General features: G+C 44.5%; 1 protein-coding gene across 2 annotated transcripts in view; it reads right to left on the bottom strand.

Moving 5' to 3' along the window:
- Positions 1-16,470, bottom strand: part of TRAF5 (TNF receptor associated factor 5) — an 845,712-nt gene that overhangs the window by 316,818 nt on the left and 512,424 nt on the right. For both annotated transcript variants that reach the window (XM_044089770.1, XM_044089851.1), the window contains exon 4: positions 3,954-4,118. In XM_044089770.1, the coding sequence (XP_043945705.1) occupies positions 3,954-4,118 (165 nt within the window). The remainder of the gene's footprint in view (positions 1-3,953; positions 4,119-16,470) is intronic.

Below are 16,470 nucleotides of genomic sequence, written 5' to 3'. Positions count from 1 at the left end.
TGTGCAGACGAAAGCGCTCATTCTTGTTGGATTTGTGAATAAAAGACTTTTTTTGTCTGTTAGTACGGAACTTTTTATTAGTCACTACAGTTTTATACAAGGAATGATAGGAATCATTGATTCTAGGCCCTGAGAATGTTGACACCATAGGCTTTTTAGATACCATTGTAGTTTCCTCATTTGCAGTCTTGCATATGGAATTAGTAGAATGCAAGGGGCCATGAACCCCAGGGCTTGCAGGATTTTCCTTGCAGATAGCTGGGTCTTTGTGGCCAGTAGTTTGAAGTAGGCTGTCAAATAAACTTGTTCCTCTGGTCTGAGGTAAGCCATCTGGGAAGTTGTGTTCAAGCTTGCTCCCAGGAATACAATCTGTTGGGCAGGATAGTAGATGAGATTTCTTTTTGTTTATGGTGTACCCCAGCGAGGTTAGAAGTTTCTTTACAAATGCCAGATGTTCTAATAGCATGTCCTGGCTTTCTGCCTGAATCACACAATCGTCTAGGTATGAGTATATCCGAATATTTCTCTGCCTGCAAAATGCAATGGCTAGAGCTATACACTCTGTGAATACCCTGGGACCAGTAGATAAGCCAAAGGGAAGTGCAAAGAACTGATAGTGCATGAAGCCTGCTCTGAAGCATAGGTATTTCCTGCAAGATTCCCTTATAGGAATGTGCACGTAAGCTTCCTTTAAGTCTAAGGTTGCCAACCAGGCATCATTGCCTAGCATAGGAAGCAGCTGTTGATGTGTTAGCATTTTGAATTTTGGGATTACCAAAAAGGTGTTTAGAACAGAGAGGTCCAGGACAGGATGCCAGGAGCTGTCTTTTCTGGTAAAGGTCTTGAGTAAAAACCTTGTCCCCTTTCTTCTGCTGGGACAGGTCGAATAGCCCTGATACTTAGAAGAGAGAGAACCTGCTGTTGAGCCTCTGTCCACTGATTTGGGGGTAGGTCTGGCTAACCATTTGGGGATGGTAAGGTGTGGAAGTGGAATCTGTATCCTTGGAAAACTATATTTAAAACCCATTTGTCCTGGGTAATGAGTTCCTAGGTTTTTGCATGCCGTGCAAGCTTTCCTCCTAAGGGAGCAGGCAGTTGAGCAGGGCTTAGAAGGGTTAAGGTTAAGTCACTGACATTTTTCCATGGGGGGGGTGTCTTACTGCTTCCAGCTTTGGAAGTGGGAGCCCCCCACTGCTTACGACTATGTGTACCTTGAGACTGCAGCCTAGGTGGTCTGCTGTTCCTGAGTTTGGACCGAGAAGTCCTGGAAGAGACTGGAAAGGACCAAACAGGCAGTCTTGGTTTAAGGGAGCATCCAGTAATTTAGCTTTAACATGATCTGGCAAGTTTTGCTCCTTAAGCCAAGCATGCCTTCTAAGTACAGACCCAGTGATAGCAGCCCTGCAAGATGCTTCTAAACAGTGAAAACCACATTGGAAAATATGTTTACCAACTTGTTCAGCAGAATGCATTAAATCCTATAATTCTTTATGTTCCGCACAGTCAGGAATCAACATCATTTTCTTTTTAGGTAGTCCCATAATATGCTGCTGATACTTTAACATATGAAAATGGCAATTTAAGGCCCTAATCACCAAAGTAGCACAAGTGTATACCTTCTTACCCCATCTGTCCAAGGCCCTGGAATCTCTATCAGAGGGGGTAGGGTTTTTGGCAGCAGTAGCCTTAATGCCTATTAGTCCTTGGGAAATGGTCTCTGGATCCGCAGTAGGATTCTTGAAGAGGAACTTGTGAGAGTCAGTTACTCTGTAATACCTGTCAGGTTTTCTGGGAGCTGGAGGTAAAGTGTCTAGGGCCAGGCTAGATTCCAAGAAGGCATCATCTACAATGTCCAGAACAGGAGGGATAGCTAAAGGCCTGTGTTGAGGGAGGAGTAAGAATTCCCTAAGCCTCTTTTTGGAGTCAGAGTAATCCTGGCCTTCCCAGCGGAAATGGTCATTAAGAGTGTGCAAGGTTTCACCAAAAGAAAAATCTTCTGGAGGGGAAGCAGAGGGAATGGAATCCTCTGCATCAGAATCCTCATAGGTAGAGAAGGGCAAATCCTGGTCATCAGAAGAAACAGAAATTTCAGAATCCTGATCAGAAGGAAAATCAGTTCTAAGTCTCTTAGATGGGGAAGGCTGTCTTCAGCCATTCTAAGCATTTGTTTTTTAGGCATATGGGCCTGACCATGTGGTTTGGACGTCAGTTTTCTACACGTGGGTCGAATTTTAGGCCTTGAAGAAGAAGATGGCGTCGGTTTGAAATGCAAATCTGTAGGCCTGAATACACCCTCAGAAGCCGGTGCCTGCACAGTGGCTCCGGACCCATCCAAGGTAGAGACATCCAAAGGTTCCATAGTCGAAGAAGAATCTCATGGCATACCGGACTCCAAATGGGTCTCAGCAGAGGCCTGTGAATCTGAAGTAGCGGTATCAGGGGCTGCAAAAGTGCCTCACTGAGTACCAACGAACTGGTGACTAGCTTAACAGAAGCGTCGGCAGTTTTGGACCTATGTAGTCTGTCTTTATCTTTACGTTTTTTCGGAATATCGGTAGTCGGATGGCTTACCGAAGCCATTTCTGGATAGTTAAACTGTGTACCAAAATAATTTGCTGCGAAAATAGACCAACAAAAAATAGTTCGGGGGTTGAATAAGGCACAAAACCGACAGCGAGGGAAGTTGTGGTCTGGGAGTAAGCAAAGAATGCAGTACGAATGAAAATCTTTATGAGGTATTTGCTTTCCACAGGTAAGACAATTGTTAACTTTTACTGACATCGGTTAAGAGCAAGAAAAAGGATCCCCAATGGGGTACTTAGCTTTTTTTTTCGAAGACTTCGGTTCTGAAACTCGAAAACGAAAATTTCAGGAGTCGCCAATCGGCACTTGCGAACTGCTTCTGCGTCGGGCACCACGTGGCAAGAAAGACTGATGTAATGGCGTCAGCTGCATGTTTTATACTTCTGATGACCTGACGTCATGGAAGAAGAGACAGCATCCGACGCAGGAATCCAAGACTCTGGTATTCAGGCCAGCTGAGGGCTACCTGCAGGCAGATAACCCAAATGTAATGACTGCAACACTGAAACACGAAGAACATCAAGTTTCCCATGTCACTCAGAAATATTAGCAATGTCCATGAATTTAAGAAAATACTCAAAACAACATCCACATACCAACTGGTTATGTCTTTGTGACCATCCCACCTGAACTCTGTCCCTTGTTAATATTATTTTTAATTTTCTTTCTCTTCTCTTCTAACCATCTATATGATATTAATTTTGTTCTCTTATTTATATCAAACTATTAAGTTAAATTTTTTCTTATGTTTCAATATGTTGTTTCTCTATTGTATTTTACTTTATTTTCCATGTAAGTTATCTTGTACTACTGTAATCTGGAGCTTTTCTCCCTGGGCCTCCGCTGAAAAAGGGCTTTTGCCAAGTCGGACTATCCTGGTCAACAAATATCAAATAAGTAAATAAAATGTGTGCAAGTATACATATACACACATCTTTAGTGTAGTATAGTATACTAACTATTCTCTGTATAAATGACCACTTACGTTAAGGGAAGAGATACAATCTAGAGTGCAGTGTAGCTTTAATCAAGTTGCCCAAAAAGCTAAGCATGCAAATGGGATATCACATGCTTCTGTCCAATTTCTCAGTTGCCGTCAAGATAATAAACCAGGTCTAAAATACTATGGCTGAATCCAAACACAGCAATGTGAAAAGGCAGCAGTGACGGAATCTTTGTAACATAAGTCCAGTGTTCTGACAACAGATACAGAGCTCCATAACCTATACCCATTCAGCAAAATAATTCCCTATCTGTTAAGGTAAAGAAATGCTGTTGATCTTAAAAAAAAGTTGTTTTTTTTTCTTTCGGATTTACATCCAAGTAATTACCCTCATGTTCTATAAATATTTAAAATGACCTTTACCTACCTTTAATGTATATACAGGTAAGTGTATTTTGCAATATTGGCAAGCTTCCTCCCGGAACAGACAAATAGCTTTCTGGTGATGTTTCGAGTCTTTCCTAAGCACATTTTCATAGCATCCGGTATTTGTGCAATGAACTGTTTCAAACAAGCAGACCTGAAGGTGGTCCTGTGGCAGACAAGAAATGGCACAACATTAAGAGTATCAGAAATCTGGACTGTCTTCTCAATCACACAGTTAATCATAAAGCTTCATCTAAACAACTACCATTCTGTACATGGAAGACTGCTACGATTCTGAATTCTAAGTAGTAAATTCCACATCCAACAATGTGATATTTTGGAAGAGAAATAAAGCTAAAAAGAAATAATCCTGCAATCTTTCACTTTCTACTCTTGCCTTCTTAGATAAGAAACTGGGTAAGTCAGAGCAGCTTCAGTGGTGTTACGTGCTGTTTTCATACTTTAGCATTTCTATAACTTACTGTTTTGTGTGTGTCTGCTGTTATTATGAGAACATTTTTGTTGTTACTAAGGAAAATATTTATTAAGTCGTCTTACATAACAATGGCAGGGATTCCAAGAATGTTAGCAGACTGCAATGCGTACATTAGCACAGATAATGGCCACGTACCGGGTGTGGGCAGCAGACCTGAGCAACAGTCAAATTAGTGTGGTAAATAATGCATGCAGAATGTTTAATGATATGTAAATGAAGAACCCTAAGCAAGTAAATGCACACATATTATGTAACTGAATGAAAGGATGTGCAACACTGTGGCACATGCCCTTAAATGTCAAGATTCATGATGTAGGTGACTCTATAGTCAGGCACACAGACGTCCCACTTACTAGGCTGGACAAGGAGAAGGTTACTGTTAGCTGCCAGTCGGGAGCCAGAATCCGCCACATAACACAAGCACTCAGGTCACTCCAAAACAGGTACAAATATGACTCTGTCATTGTTCATGTTGGTGTGAATGACCTGAGATGTACCTCCCTGGACTACATGAAAAGAGACATGAAACAGCTCTCTGATCATGTAGCCCAGGCAGGTATGACCCTGACCCTGAGTAGCACCCTGCCCTCACCAAGAATGATACCGCAGTATAAAGAAAAAATGATCAATTTCAACAATTGGCTAAGCTTCTGGTGTCATTCAAAGGGGATCCAGTGTCTGTCAGCCTGGGACGACATGTTAGACACGTCTCGTTACTTCGCAAGAGACGACTTGCACCTGTCACTCCTAGGCTTTCAAACACTGACCAAGGCTCTTGCTGCCCCCATAGTGCCTTTTTTAGGCAAGGCTCAAAAGCCAAACCCACTTCCGTAAACAGCAGAAATAAAAAAAAATGAGGGTTATGCTACTCAACGCCAGGAGTTTAAATCTCAAAATGCACGTGCTCGAAGCACTCCTCAGTATGGAGAACATCGACATCTGTGCAGTAACTGAAACCTGGTTCAAAGTTCCACAGAGCACTCCAGCACTACCGGGCTACAACGCATACCACACATTTCGACCACAGAACGTGGACCGAAACACAAAAGGAGGGGGTGTATCCATATTCATCAAGGATACCTACACCTCCAGGTTAGTGGCGCAGCATGATACCTCAGAGATCATCCATGTGCAACTAACATCAGGCAAATCTGGCCTGCTACAGATCACCCTCCATGAACCAGGACCACCACTCCTCCTTTCTGGAGACACTGGAAAACATGAAGGTCCTACCGAACACCCTGATATTGGGCAATTTCAATTACCCTACCGTTAACTGGGAAAACTACTCAAGTACAAACTCCCAGGTCCAGCGCTTCCTGGAATTTATCAACTCAAATGCCCTGGATCAGCTGGTAAACTCCCCTACCAGAGGTGAAAACATATTGGACCTGGCCATCACCAACATGGGCAACAGGTGTTCCACACCGGAGGTCAACCCATCACTGGTTAGATCAGATCATAAACTTATCACTCTGGATGTCCACACCACACCACCACCTCCAAACCAAGGAAACCACAGAGAAAAACTTTTCTATAGTAAACTTCACCTTACTTAAGACAGAGGTGGTAAGTTTCACAGCCCCCACACTAAAGGATAACAGTGTCCAAGATGCAGGAACTTTTACAAATGCACTCTATGAGCACCTACAAGGATGCATGGATCGTGCCATCCCTAGCAAAACCAAGACTCACTCCCCTAAAGGAAATCAGTCTGGTGGACCCCTGCCATAAACAAGCTATACAATAGAAGGAGGAAACTAGTTCAGAAAAAAGCAAATCCCAAGAAGGAAAGATATCTGATCAGTATCAGTAAGAAAGTAAGGTCCCTCATAAAATCCTCCAAGGCTAACTTCGAAAGAAAAATAGCCAAGGATTCAAAAGATAAACACAAAGCCTTCTTTAGCTATGTCAAGAATCTAAGTGGCAACTAGCAGATATGCTCTGAGCTAGTGCAAAATAGCACAAAATATATTGAACCCACTGATACTGCCAACATCCCGGCAGATAGATTCAGTGCAAACTTCATCCCCCTCTCAACCCCAAAAGGGCCCACAACAATACCGGAAAAGTGTAGAGTCCCAGAAATCACAGACGCACAGGTGAAAACAGCCCTTTCAAAGGACAAAAGCACAGCGTCAATGAGGCCAGATGGTGTCCCAGGCTGCGTCTTGCACGAACTACAGAATGAACTAACCCCCCACCTAAACCCACTGCTCAACCTCAGCCTCTCCACAGGCTACATGCCATAGAATGGCGCACAGCAACAGTTATTCCGCTCCACAAAGGAGGGGCCACAACTATCCCTGGTAACTATCGCCCAATAACCCTGACTAGCTTGGTCTGCAAGGCTATGGAGCGCATCATGGAACTCATTAACAAAGACATTGGGAACCTCCAAACACTTGACCTGACCCAGTTCGGCTTTTGGGCAGATCATGCCTACTAAACCTGGTTGACTTCTTCGAGACCGTCACCAAGGCCATAGATGAGGGGAAGGTAGTTCACGCAGCCTACCATGACCTCGCCAAGGCTTTTGACACCATTCCCCACTCTGAAATTATAGAAAAACTCACCAGCCTGAACATAAACCCCTACGTTACAAGATGGGTTGCCAGCTGGCTTACAGACAGAACTCACACAGTAAGAATAGCGGGCTCCAGGTCCGACTCTAAACCAGTCACAAGTGGTGCCCCACAAGGCTCGGTCCTGGGACCCCTACTGTTCGGCATACACTTCTCAGAAGTACAGGCAAACACAGGAGGACTATAGCTAACCAAGTTCGCCGATGACTGCAAACTGGGAGCCATAATTGACTCTCCGGCTGACACGGACATTCTCCAAAAGGGCCTTACTGAGATGGACACCTGGTGTCAAAGTCATGGTCTCAAGCTAAATGCCAAAAAATGCATAGTCATCCCGTTTGGGAAAAACAAAACACCCATGAATTACCACATAGGTGGCAGCCTCCTTAATACAGAAGAGGTAATAAGAGATCTGGGGACCCAGGTAGATAGTAATCTCTCCTTTGACAATCATACTGCCAAAGTAGTTAGGAAATCCTTCTATGTAGCCCATCTAATTACTAAAGGGTTCTCTTCTAGAAATAAAGAGGTTATAGTGCCCCTCTACTCGTCACTCATCAGAGCCATCATAGACTACAATGCCCCATTTGGGATGTACCTCACAAGACACTTCCAACAGCTGGAAAGACCACAAAAGTACCTCACCAAGTGGATTACTGGCCTCAAACATATGCCCTATGCAGCCCGACTGGAAAGCCTCCAGCTGTACTCAGTCACATATCACTTACTCAGAGGTGATCTCTGCCTGACTTACAAAGCCATGTCCAACTCAGAATTGATGGACATGCTCCACCTAAAGAAATCCAAGTCACTGCGAGCCACTCGCTCTAGTGAGCTAAACCTCGCCACAACAATAAATAGAACATGCTGGAGGGATAGATTCCTGTCACAGAGACTCCCCATGCTTTGGAACAAAATTCCTAGCTACATTAGGCAGAGCCCCTCACTAACACTCTTCAAGAGAAACCTTGACAATTGGATGGGTAACAGAAAATACTCCCCTGGGATCACTTCACTGGCTCTTCTTGATAGAGGCTCAGTTAATTAATCAATGGAGCGGCGAAAGCTGACACACACTGGCTAGGCTTATAAATGCCCTCGGGCAGATAGCCTAGCACCTACCTATGAACCTATGTAAAATGGGAGGGGTTCTAGGAATAACAGTAGCAGCAACAACACAGCAGCATGTGCTGGGAGCTGCTGACAGAACTAGTTCCTGCAGTGCTGCATGTCATGGGCATCTGCTCAACCACAGTAGGCACAGACAGCACCTGATATGCCACTAGTTCACAGACCAACAGATTGTGGATTGTTTCTGAGTGGACTGAGATATTATAAGGGATCAAGACTGAACTGACGCTTACAGCAGATTTGAGGAGGGATGCATGGTTTGTCTATTCCTGCAGAAACAAAGGTAAGTGTAACCTTAAACATCAAATTGTAGGGAGCTTCCAGTGACCTAGGATGAATCTATCAGGAATACTGTAGGCATCAGCTTTGCTACTCCTAAACCAGTTCCTCAACATAAACTACAATATGGTGGAAGAGCACATTTACCCCCCAAGACAGCAGAAGAGACAGCCAACACCATGGAGGCCTTTTTATAACAAGTCTATCTCCCTGTAGTCCTGGAACAATAGATTGCACACATGTTGCTGTCATCACCCTTCTGGTTCAGAGGATGTGTGATAAATCAACAGGAAGGGCTTTCAATCCCTGAAATGCTAGTGGTCTTTTATGCCCAGGGCACTGTTTATAATGTGGTCATGCACCACCTGTGTAGTTCATATGACTCACATATTTCATATACATTCAATCTGCACTAGTGGTTCCTGCAAGGTGACTTTCCATATGGTCACATGGCCAGTAGGTGCACATATGCTAGGTAGACAAGTCTGTATATATAGGTACCATGCAAGCAATGCTAGATATGCCATACAGCCTACTTGATAACTCCAATATGCCACCACCAGACCATAAAGGAGATGGCCTAAGCAGAAATGTGAAACATAGTGAAGTGCATGTTTGACCTGTTGAAAGGACGTGTCCAATGTCTAAACATGTCAGGGGTGGGGCACTTCAACAGAGTCCAGACATACGCAGCAGCAGCAACATATCTATTGTGAGTGCCATGCTTCACAGCATGGCACTGCAAAAACACAGCAGCATGTGAACCTCATGGCAGAGCCTTCCATATTATTTGTAGCAGCAGGGGAAGCACAGGATGGAGAGTCGGGGGGGGGGGGGGCATGCAGCAGCAGTATCGCAGCCGGTGCAGAGGTGGACAGAATACAAGCAATATACTGCAGCACTGGCAAGCAGGTGGTGTCTGGCCCACAACTATGAAACATGACACAGACAACACAGAGTAAAATGATGCATGCAGTATTGCACTCAGGTTATGCAAGTCAACCCTTGTAATGTTAGATGTGAATGCCCCTTGTAGTATCCTGGCATATCCACTGCTCTATCCACTCTACCCTTCCTTTACTTTTTGAAGACTAAGGCAAAGTGTTTATTCACCACCCCTTCCTTTCCTTTGTTTTTCATCATTTCCCCCTAACCTTGGCTAACACGGCCAAGTCTGTTCCTCCCTTCTTCCTGCTAAACACTTAAAAAGCTTTTGTTCCCAAGGACTTCCAAGATGGCTTCACATTGAGTAACAGCTCGACTCTAACTCTCCCACTGTGAAAACAGAAACTCAACAGAGAAGGCCAGTAGGCTTTTGTGATTATGGGTAAATTTTCAGTAACTGGCTAGCAAGAGTACTGCCTGGATGTCAGTAAAAAAGAAACACAGAGCACCTTGAAAAAATCAGCTACAAAAAGTGAGGAAGAAACACTGACTGGGGAAAGTTCTGCAGCTGTTCAGCAAAAAGCAATGCAACCTCCAGACATGAGTTCCAGTAACCTACAGGAAGACATATGACAACATCACATGGACCTGGTTAAAATAAATGAAACACTGATGAAGTATATCAACACAAACAAGTAAAGGCTGGAAAAAATGGAAGAAGCTTTAAGCAGATATCCAGTTGAGGTGATAAAAAGTACAGTTTTGTACCTACCATAAATGTAGATGTTCGAAGATCCACATTGCTGCAGTCCTAACACTTGGGTAGTCCGCTGTCCCAGTCGGCCCGAATACCAAAGTATAAGGCTGACGTCGGTCAAGGCGCATTTGTCTGACATCAGGACGTCAGGGTACAAATGCGCATGACCGACGTCATATCCTCAGTCTTTTCTTGCCCCAGATGTCAGAAGACCCTAAAAAGATAAAGCCAAAACCAAAAAACACCAAACACTCCTGTACCTAATATATGTACAATATATACACATTTACAAAAATAGAACCCCACCCACACAACCACCCCTAAACACAGAGGGGAAGGAGGGAGGGTAAATTGGACTGCAGCAATGTGGATCTTCGAACATCTACATTTATGGTAGGTACAAAACTGTACTATGTTCTTCATCTCACATTGCTGCAGTCCTAACACTTGGGTAGAATCCCAAAGCAGAGGTAAGGGAGGATGGCTAAACTATAATGAAGCAGGAGCTGCCAAAATGCCCTGCAACACAGCAGTGGCAAAACCAGCCCTGGATTTAGAATAGAGAGGAAGGTGGTAATGCTTGGAGAAAGTATGCACTGAACTCCAAGTAGCTGCCTCCAAAATATCCTTAGTTGCCACCCCCCTTAGAAATGCTGTTGAAGTGGCAGTAGCCCTCGTGGAATGAGGCCTAATCCCAGCTGGAATCTCCTTGCCATGATGGGAATAACAGAATGCAATGCAAAACCCAATCCACTTAGATATAGTTTGTTTTGACACAGGCTTGCCCTGGGAACTCAAAGCAAAAGAAACAAACAACTGCTGAGACTGCCTAAAATCCCTAGTCCTGCTTAAATAATAACGCAACAGCCTGTGTACATCTAAAGTGTGCAAAATCTTTTCCCCCTTATTTTGGGGATTTGCATAAAAGTAGGCAAATGAATAGTTTGGTTTAAAGCCACACTAGAAACCACCTTAGGCATAAATGAAGGATTAGTACGTAATGATACCCTATCCTTATGAAAAATCAAAAAGGCTCAACCGCCATAAGGGCCTGCAATTCAGAAACCCTTCTTGCAGAAGTAATGGCCAACAAAAAAGCAGTCTTCCATGACAAGTATTTCAATTCAGCAGTAGCCGAGGCTCAAAAGGTTGTAGAGTAAGTTTCTCCAACACAAAATTGAGGTCCCAAGCAGGAGTAGGAGCTCTACGGGGGTCTGATATTCTTTGCCCCTCTAAGAAATTGCTTGAACAAAGGATGAGAAAACAATGGTGGGTCACAATCATAGTGAGCTGAAATTGCTGCAGCATGAATCTTAATGGAAGAGAAAGACAAACCTTTGTCCAATAACTCAGTAAGATATTGAAGAGCCACACTCAAATTAGGCTCTGAAACATCCAAATCCTTTGCTGCACTCCAAAATAAAAATCTCTTCCATTTTTCTGCATACACTTTACGTGTACTAGGCCTTCTGGCTTCCATAATCACATTCAAAACTTGTTGAGGAAGTTGAGACCTGCTGTGGTTCAAAACAGAATATGCCAGGCTGTTAGATGAAGAGAGTGAAGCTTGACATTGAGGAGATGACCGTCCCTCTGAGACAAAAGGTGTGGAATTAAAGGTAAAGGCCATGGAGGCTTCCTTACCAGATTCCTCAGTAATGGGTACCAGTGTTGCCGAGGCCAATCTGGAGCTATCAAAATCATCCTTGGCTTGTCTTGTCTGACCTTTAGGAGTACCTTTGGGAGGAGAGGCAGAGGAGGAAAGGCATACACATGAAGATTTTCCCAACTGAACGAAAGAGCATCCACTTTCCAAGCTGTGTGATGAAACCTTTCGTGCAAAACTTTGGCAGCTGGTGGTTTAGTGGAGAAGTGAACAGATCTATGTCTGGAGTTCCCCAGGACACTGTCAATTGTCGAAATACATGAAGATCCAGTTTCCACTCGTGGGGATCCATGATTTGCCTGCTTAACACATCTGCTAAGGAGTTCTGTGCTCCTGGCAGAAACCTTGCCTGTAGATTTAGCTGCAAGCTGAGCAGTCTCCCACAAAATCATTGCTTGCCTGCATAGAGGATAAGAATGTGTTCCCCTTGCTTGTTGATGTACCACATGACAGTAGTGTTGTCTGTTAGAATCAACACCTGCCCTGGAAGAAGTAACTCCTTGAAAGCCATTAATGCAAACTGGACTGCTAACATCTCCTTCATGTTGATATGTAGATGCTGTAGTCTGGCAGGCCACTTGTCTTGTATCCACTTTCCATTCAGATGAGCTCCCCAAGCTATGTCTGAGGCATCTGTCGTTAGAATCTGACTCGCCTCTGGCCGGGTCACAGAGAGTCCCTTGTTTAGGTGACATTCCTGAGCCCACCACAAAAATTCCTTTTGAATGCAAGGTATTATTGGAATGACAGTGTCCAAATCCTGGCAGTGCTGTGTCCATACATTTTTAGATACCATTGCAGCTTCCTCATATGCAGTTTGGCATTGGGAAGCACCAGAATACAAGATGCCATGAACCCTAATGCTTGAAGGACTGTCCTTGCAGTCAGCACGGACTGATGAGATAGTTGATGGAAGTAAAGGGATAGACTCTTTTGTTTGTCCGGGGTTAAAAGGCCATCTGGGCTGCTGTATTCAGTCTCACACCCAGAAAGCACATGTCTTGAGAGGGTACTAGACTGGACTTTATTTCGTTCACAGAATACCCCAGGCATCTTAGCACTGCTACCACATATTCCAGATGCTGAAGAAGCTCGTCCTTTTCATGAGCCAGAATCAGACAGTCGTCCAAGTAAGGATAGATTTGTATTCGTTTTAGGCTGAAAAAGCTACAACTGGAGCCAGAACTTTGTGAATACTCTGGGCGCAGTAGATAAGCCAAAGGGCAATGCAGAGAACTGATAATGTGAATTTCCAGCTCGGAAACGCAGATACTTCCTGCAACTGAGTCTGATAGGCACATGAAGGTAAGCCTCCTTGAGATCTAAAGTTACCATCCAGTGATCTTTGCCCAGCAGAGGTAAAAGCTGTTGTAACGCCATCATTTTGAACTTGGGAATGTCGAAATAAGTGTTGAGGATAGACAAATCCAAAATTGGTCTCCACGTGTTCCCCTTTTTGGTACTAGGAACAGGCGAGAATAAAATCCTAGGCCCCTTTCTGGCACAGGAACCGGCTGAATGGCCCCTATCTGGAGCAACAGAGAAATTTGCTTGTGAGCCTCTTTTCTTTGTATAGGAGGAATGTCTGGCATGCCTTTGAATGGAGGCAAGGTATGGAAATAAAACCCGAACCGTGGTGAATATATCCAATACCCATCTGTCTTGGGTAATAACACTCCAATTTTCTTTGAAAAGTGCCAGCCTTCCTCCCAAAGGTGCTGCCAGACGAGAAGGCTCTGGCAGCTGAAAAGGCAAGTCATTGGGTCTGCTTACGAAAGGACTGACCCCTGCCCTCACCAGAAGACTGGGCAGGCTTAACTGCCTGGTCTGGGCCTAAAAGAACCTTGAGCTCTGCCCCTACCACGTCTAGATCTACCCCCTAGACTGAGAATCATAAGAAGGATAAGTCCACCCCTTAGTAGGCCAATTTCTACTAAACTTTGGAGGCTGAACCTGCAAAAATCTTTAACAGTCTGCATAGACTTAGCCTTGTCCTCCATTTTCTTTAAAACTGTTTCCACAGGCGCACCGAACAACACATCAGACTGTAAAGGAGCATCTAAAATCCTTGTCTTTACATGTTCAGCTAAATTCTGATCCCTCAGCCAGGCGTGCCTCGAAGAACAGAACTAGTGGCTGCCACCCTCAAGAGGCCTGTACAGCATCAAAACCACATTGCAAGGAATGCTTACCCACCTGTTCAGAAACATGAACCAAATCCTGCAACTCTTTACACTCAATACCTTCCGCCAGAGCATCTACCTTAGACTTCAATTGTGAAAGGAGATAATTTTGGTATTTCAACATGTGAAACTGGCAATTCAAAGCCCTCATGGCTAAAGTGGAAGAAGTATACACCTTTTTCCCCATCTATCCAAAGCCCTTGCCTCTTTATCGGAAGGAACAGGATTTTTAACAACAGAAGCCTTAACCCCTTTAGGGCCCTGAGAAACAGTTTCTGGGTCTGCCCTAGGACTCTTAAAAGATACTTATGAGCTTCAGGCACCCTATAATACCTGTCCGGTTTAACTGGGGCAGGAGGCAAAGAATCAGGGTTCAGGAAGCCTCTGCAAAACATCCTCTACCACATCTTCCTGCAACTGAGTCTGAGGAAATGGGGCCTCCTGCAACTGAGTCTGATAGGCACATGAAGGTAAGCCTCCTTGAGATCTAAAGTTACCATCCAGTGATCTTTGCCCAGCAGAGGTAAAAGCTGTTGTAACGTCATCATTTTGAACTTGGGAATGTCCAAATAAGTGTTGAGGATAGACAAATCCAAAATTGGTCTCCACGTGTTCCCCTTTTTGGTACTAGGAACAGGCGAGAATAAAATCCTAGGCCCCTTTCTGGCACAGGAACCGGCTGAATGGCCCCTATCTGGAGCAACAGAGAAATTTGCTTGTGAGCCTCTTTTCTTTGTATAGGAGGAATGTCTGGCATGCCTTTGAATGGAGGCAAGGTATGGAAATAAAACCCGTAACCGTGGTGAACGATATCCAATACCCATCTGTCTTGGGTAATAACACTCCAATTTTCTTTGAAAAGTGCCAGCCTTCCTCCCAAAGGTGCTGCCAGACGAGAAGGCTCTGGCAGCTGAAAAGGCAAGTCATTGGGTCTGCTTACGAAAGGACTGACCCCTGCCTCACCAGAAGACTGGGCAGGCGAACTGCCTGTTCTAGGCCAAAAAGAACCTTGAGCTCTGCCCCTACCACGTCTAGATCTACCCCTAGACTGAGAATCATAAGAAGGATAAGTCCACCCCTTAGTAGGCCAATTTCTACTAAACTTTGGAGGCTGAACCTGCAAAAATCTTTAACAGTCTGCATAGACTTAGCCTTGTCCTCCATTTTCTTTTAAAACTGTTTCCACAGGCACCGAACAACACATCAGACTGTAAAGGAGCATCTAAAATCCTTGTCTTTACATGTTCAGCTAAATTCTGATCCTCAGCAGGGCGTGCCTGCGAAGAACAGAACTAGTGGCTGCCACCCTCGAAGAGGCCTGTACAGCATCAAAACCACATTGCAAGGAATGCTTACCCACCTGTTCAGAAACATGAACCAAATCCTGCAACTCTTTACACTCAATACCTTCCTCAGAGCATCTACCTTAGACTTCAATTGTGAAAGGAGATAATTTTGGTATTTCAACATGTGAAACTGGCAATTCAAAGCCCTCATGGCTAAAGTGGAAGAAGTATACACCTTTTTCCCCATCTATCCAAAGCCCTTGCCTCTTTATCGGAAGGAACAGGATTTTTAACAACAGAAGCCTTAACCCCTTTAGGGCCCTGAGAAACAGTTTCTGGGTCTGCCCTAGGACTCTTAAAAGATACTTATGAGCTTCAGGCACCCTATAATACCTGTCGGTTTAACTGGGGCAGGAGGCAAAGAATCAGGGTTCAGGGAAGCCTCTGCAAAAACATCCTCTACCACATCCAGAACAGGAGGTATAGCTAAAGGCCTATGCTGGGGTAGAAACAAAAAATTCCCTAAGCCTTTTCCTAGAATCAGAGAAATCTTGACCTTCCCATTTAAAATGCTCCCTCATGGAATGAAGAGTCTCTGAAAAAGAAAAATCCTCAGGAGGAGAAGTCAAGGTGTAGAGTCATCTACATCAGAATCAGAATAAGGAGGATACTCCTGCAAGTCTTCAGTCAAGACTCAGAAGCCTCGAACACTGCTCAAAACTCTCAAGCTCAGATTCCACCCTAGGCCTCTTATCAGGGGGGGGTAAAGAACCTCTAATCATAGTAATCAAATCTTCTGCCATTTTAAGCATATGTTTCTTAGGCAGAGACCCTGAAGAACTAGGGGAGACCCCCACTGAAGTTAACCCTGGCCGGCCTCTAGAAGGAGCCTTGGAAACAGAAGGGAGGGCCTAACCACCTTAGGAAGGGAGGGGAGAACAGCCACCTGAGAAGCCCCTTCAGCCTGGCCTACCTCCTGAGAGGACACATCTTGTAACAGTAAAGTCTCTCCCTGAGAATCCAAAGGAACTTCTGGTAGAACCACCGGCTCCACCGAGCCTCTAAAGAACCGGCGTCCGGGACAGACGGTTCTTCTACCCTAGGCTGCTGCTTTGTCTTTGCGCTTTTTAGGCGAAGCGGGCGCCGGAGCATCCGGCGGCATGTTGTAATTACAACGCTTCCCAAAACTAACCTGGCACAATCTAATCTTCTCTTAATAGTGCGTTTGTTAAATCTAGCACAAGAGCGAC

Source organism: Protopterus annectens, chromosome 1.part0 (genome assembly GCF_019279795.1).
Source record: "Protopterus annectens isolate FY-2018-M chromosome 1.part0, PAN1.0, whole genome shotgun sequence".
Classification (NCBI taxonomy): domain Eukaryota; kingdom Metazoa; phylum Chordata; order Ceratodontiformes; family Protopteridae; genus Protopterus; species Protopterus annectens.
The sequence above is the reverse complement of the archived record's forward strand: the minus strand, read 5'-3'. Positions and strand labels throughout refer to the sequence as shown.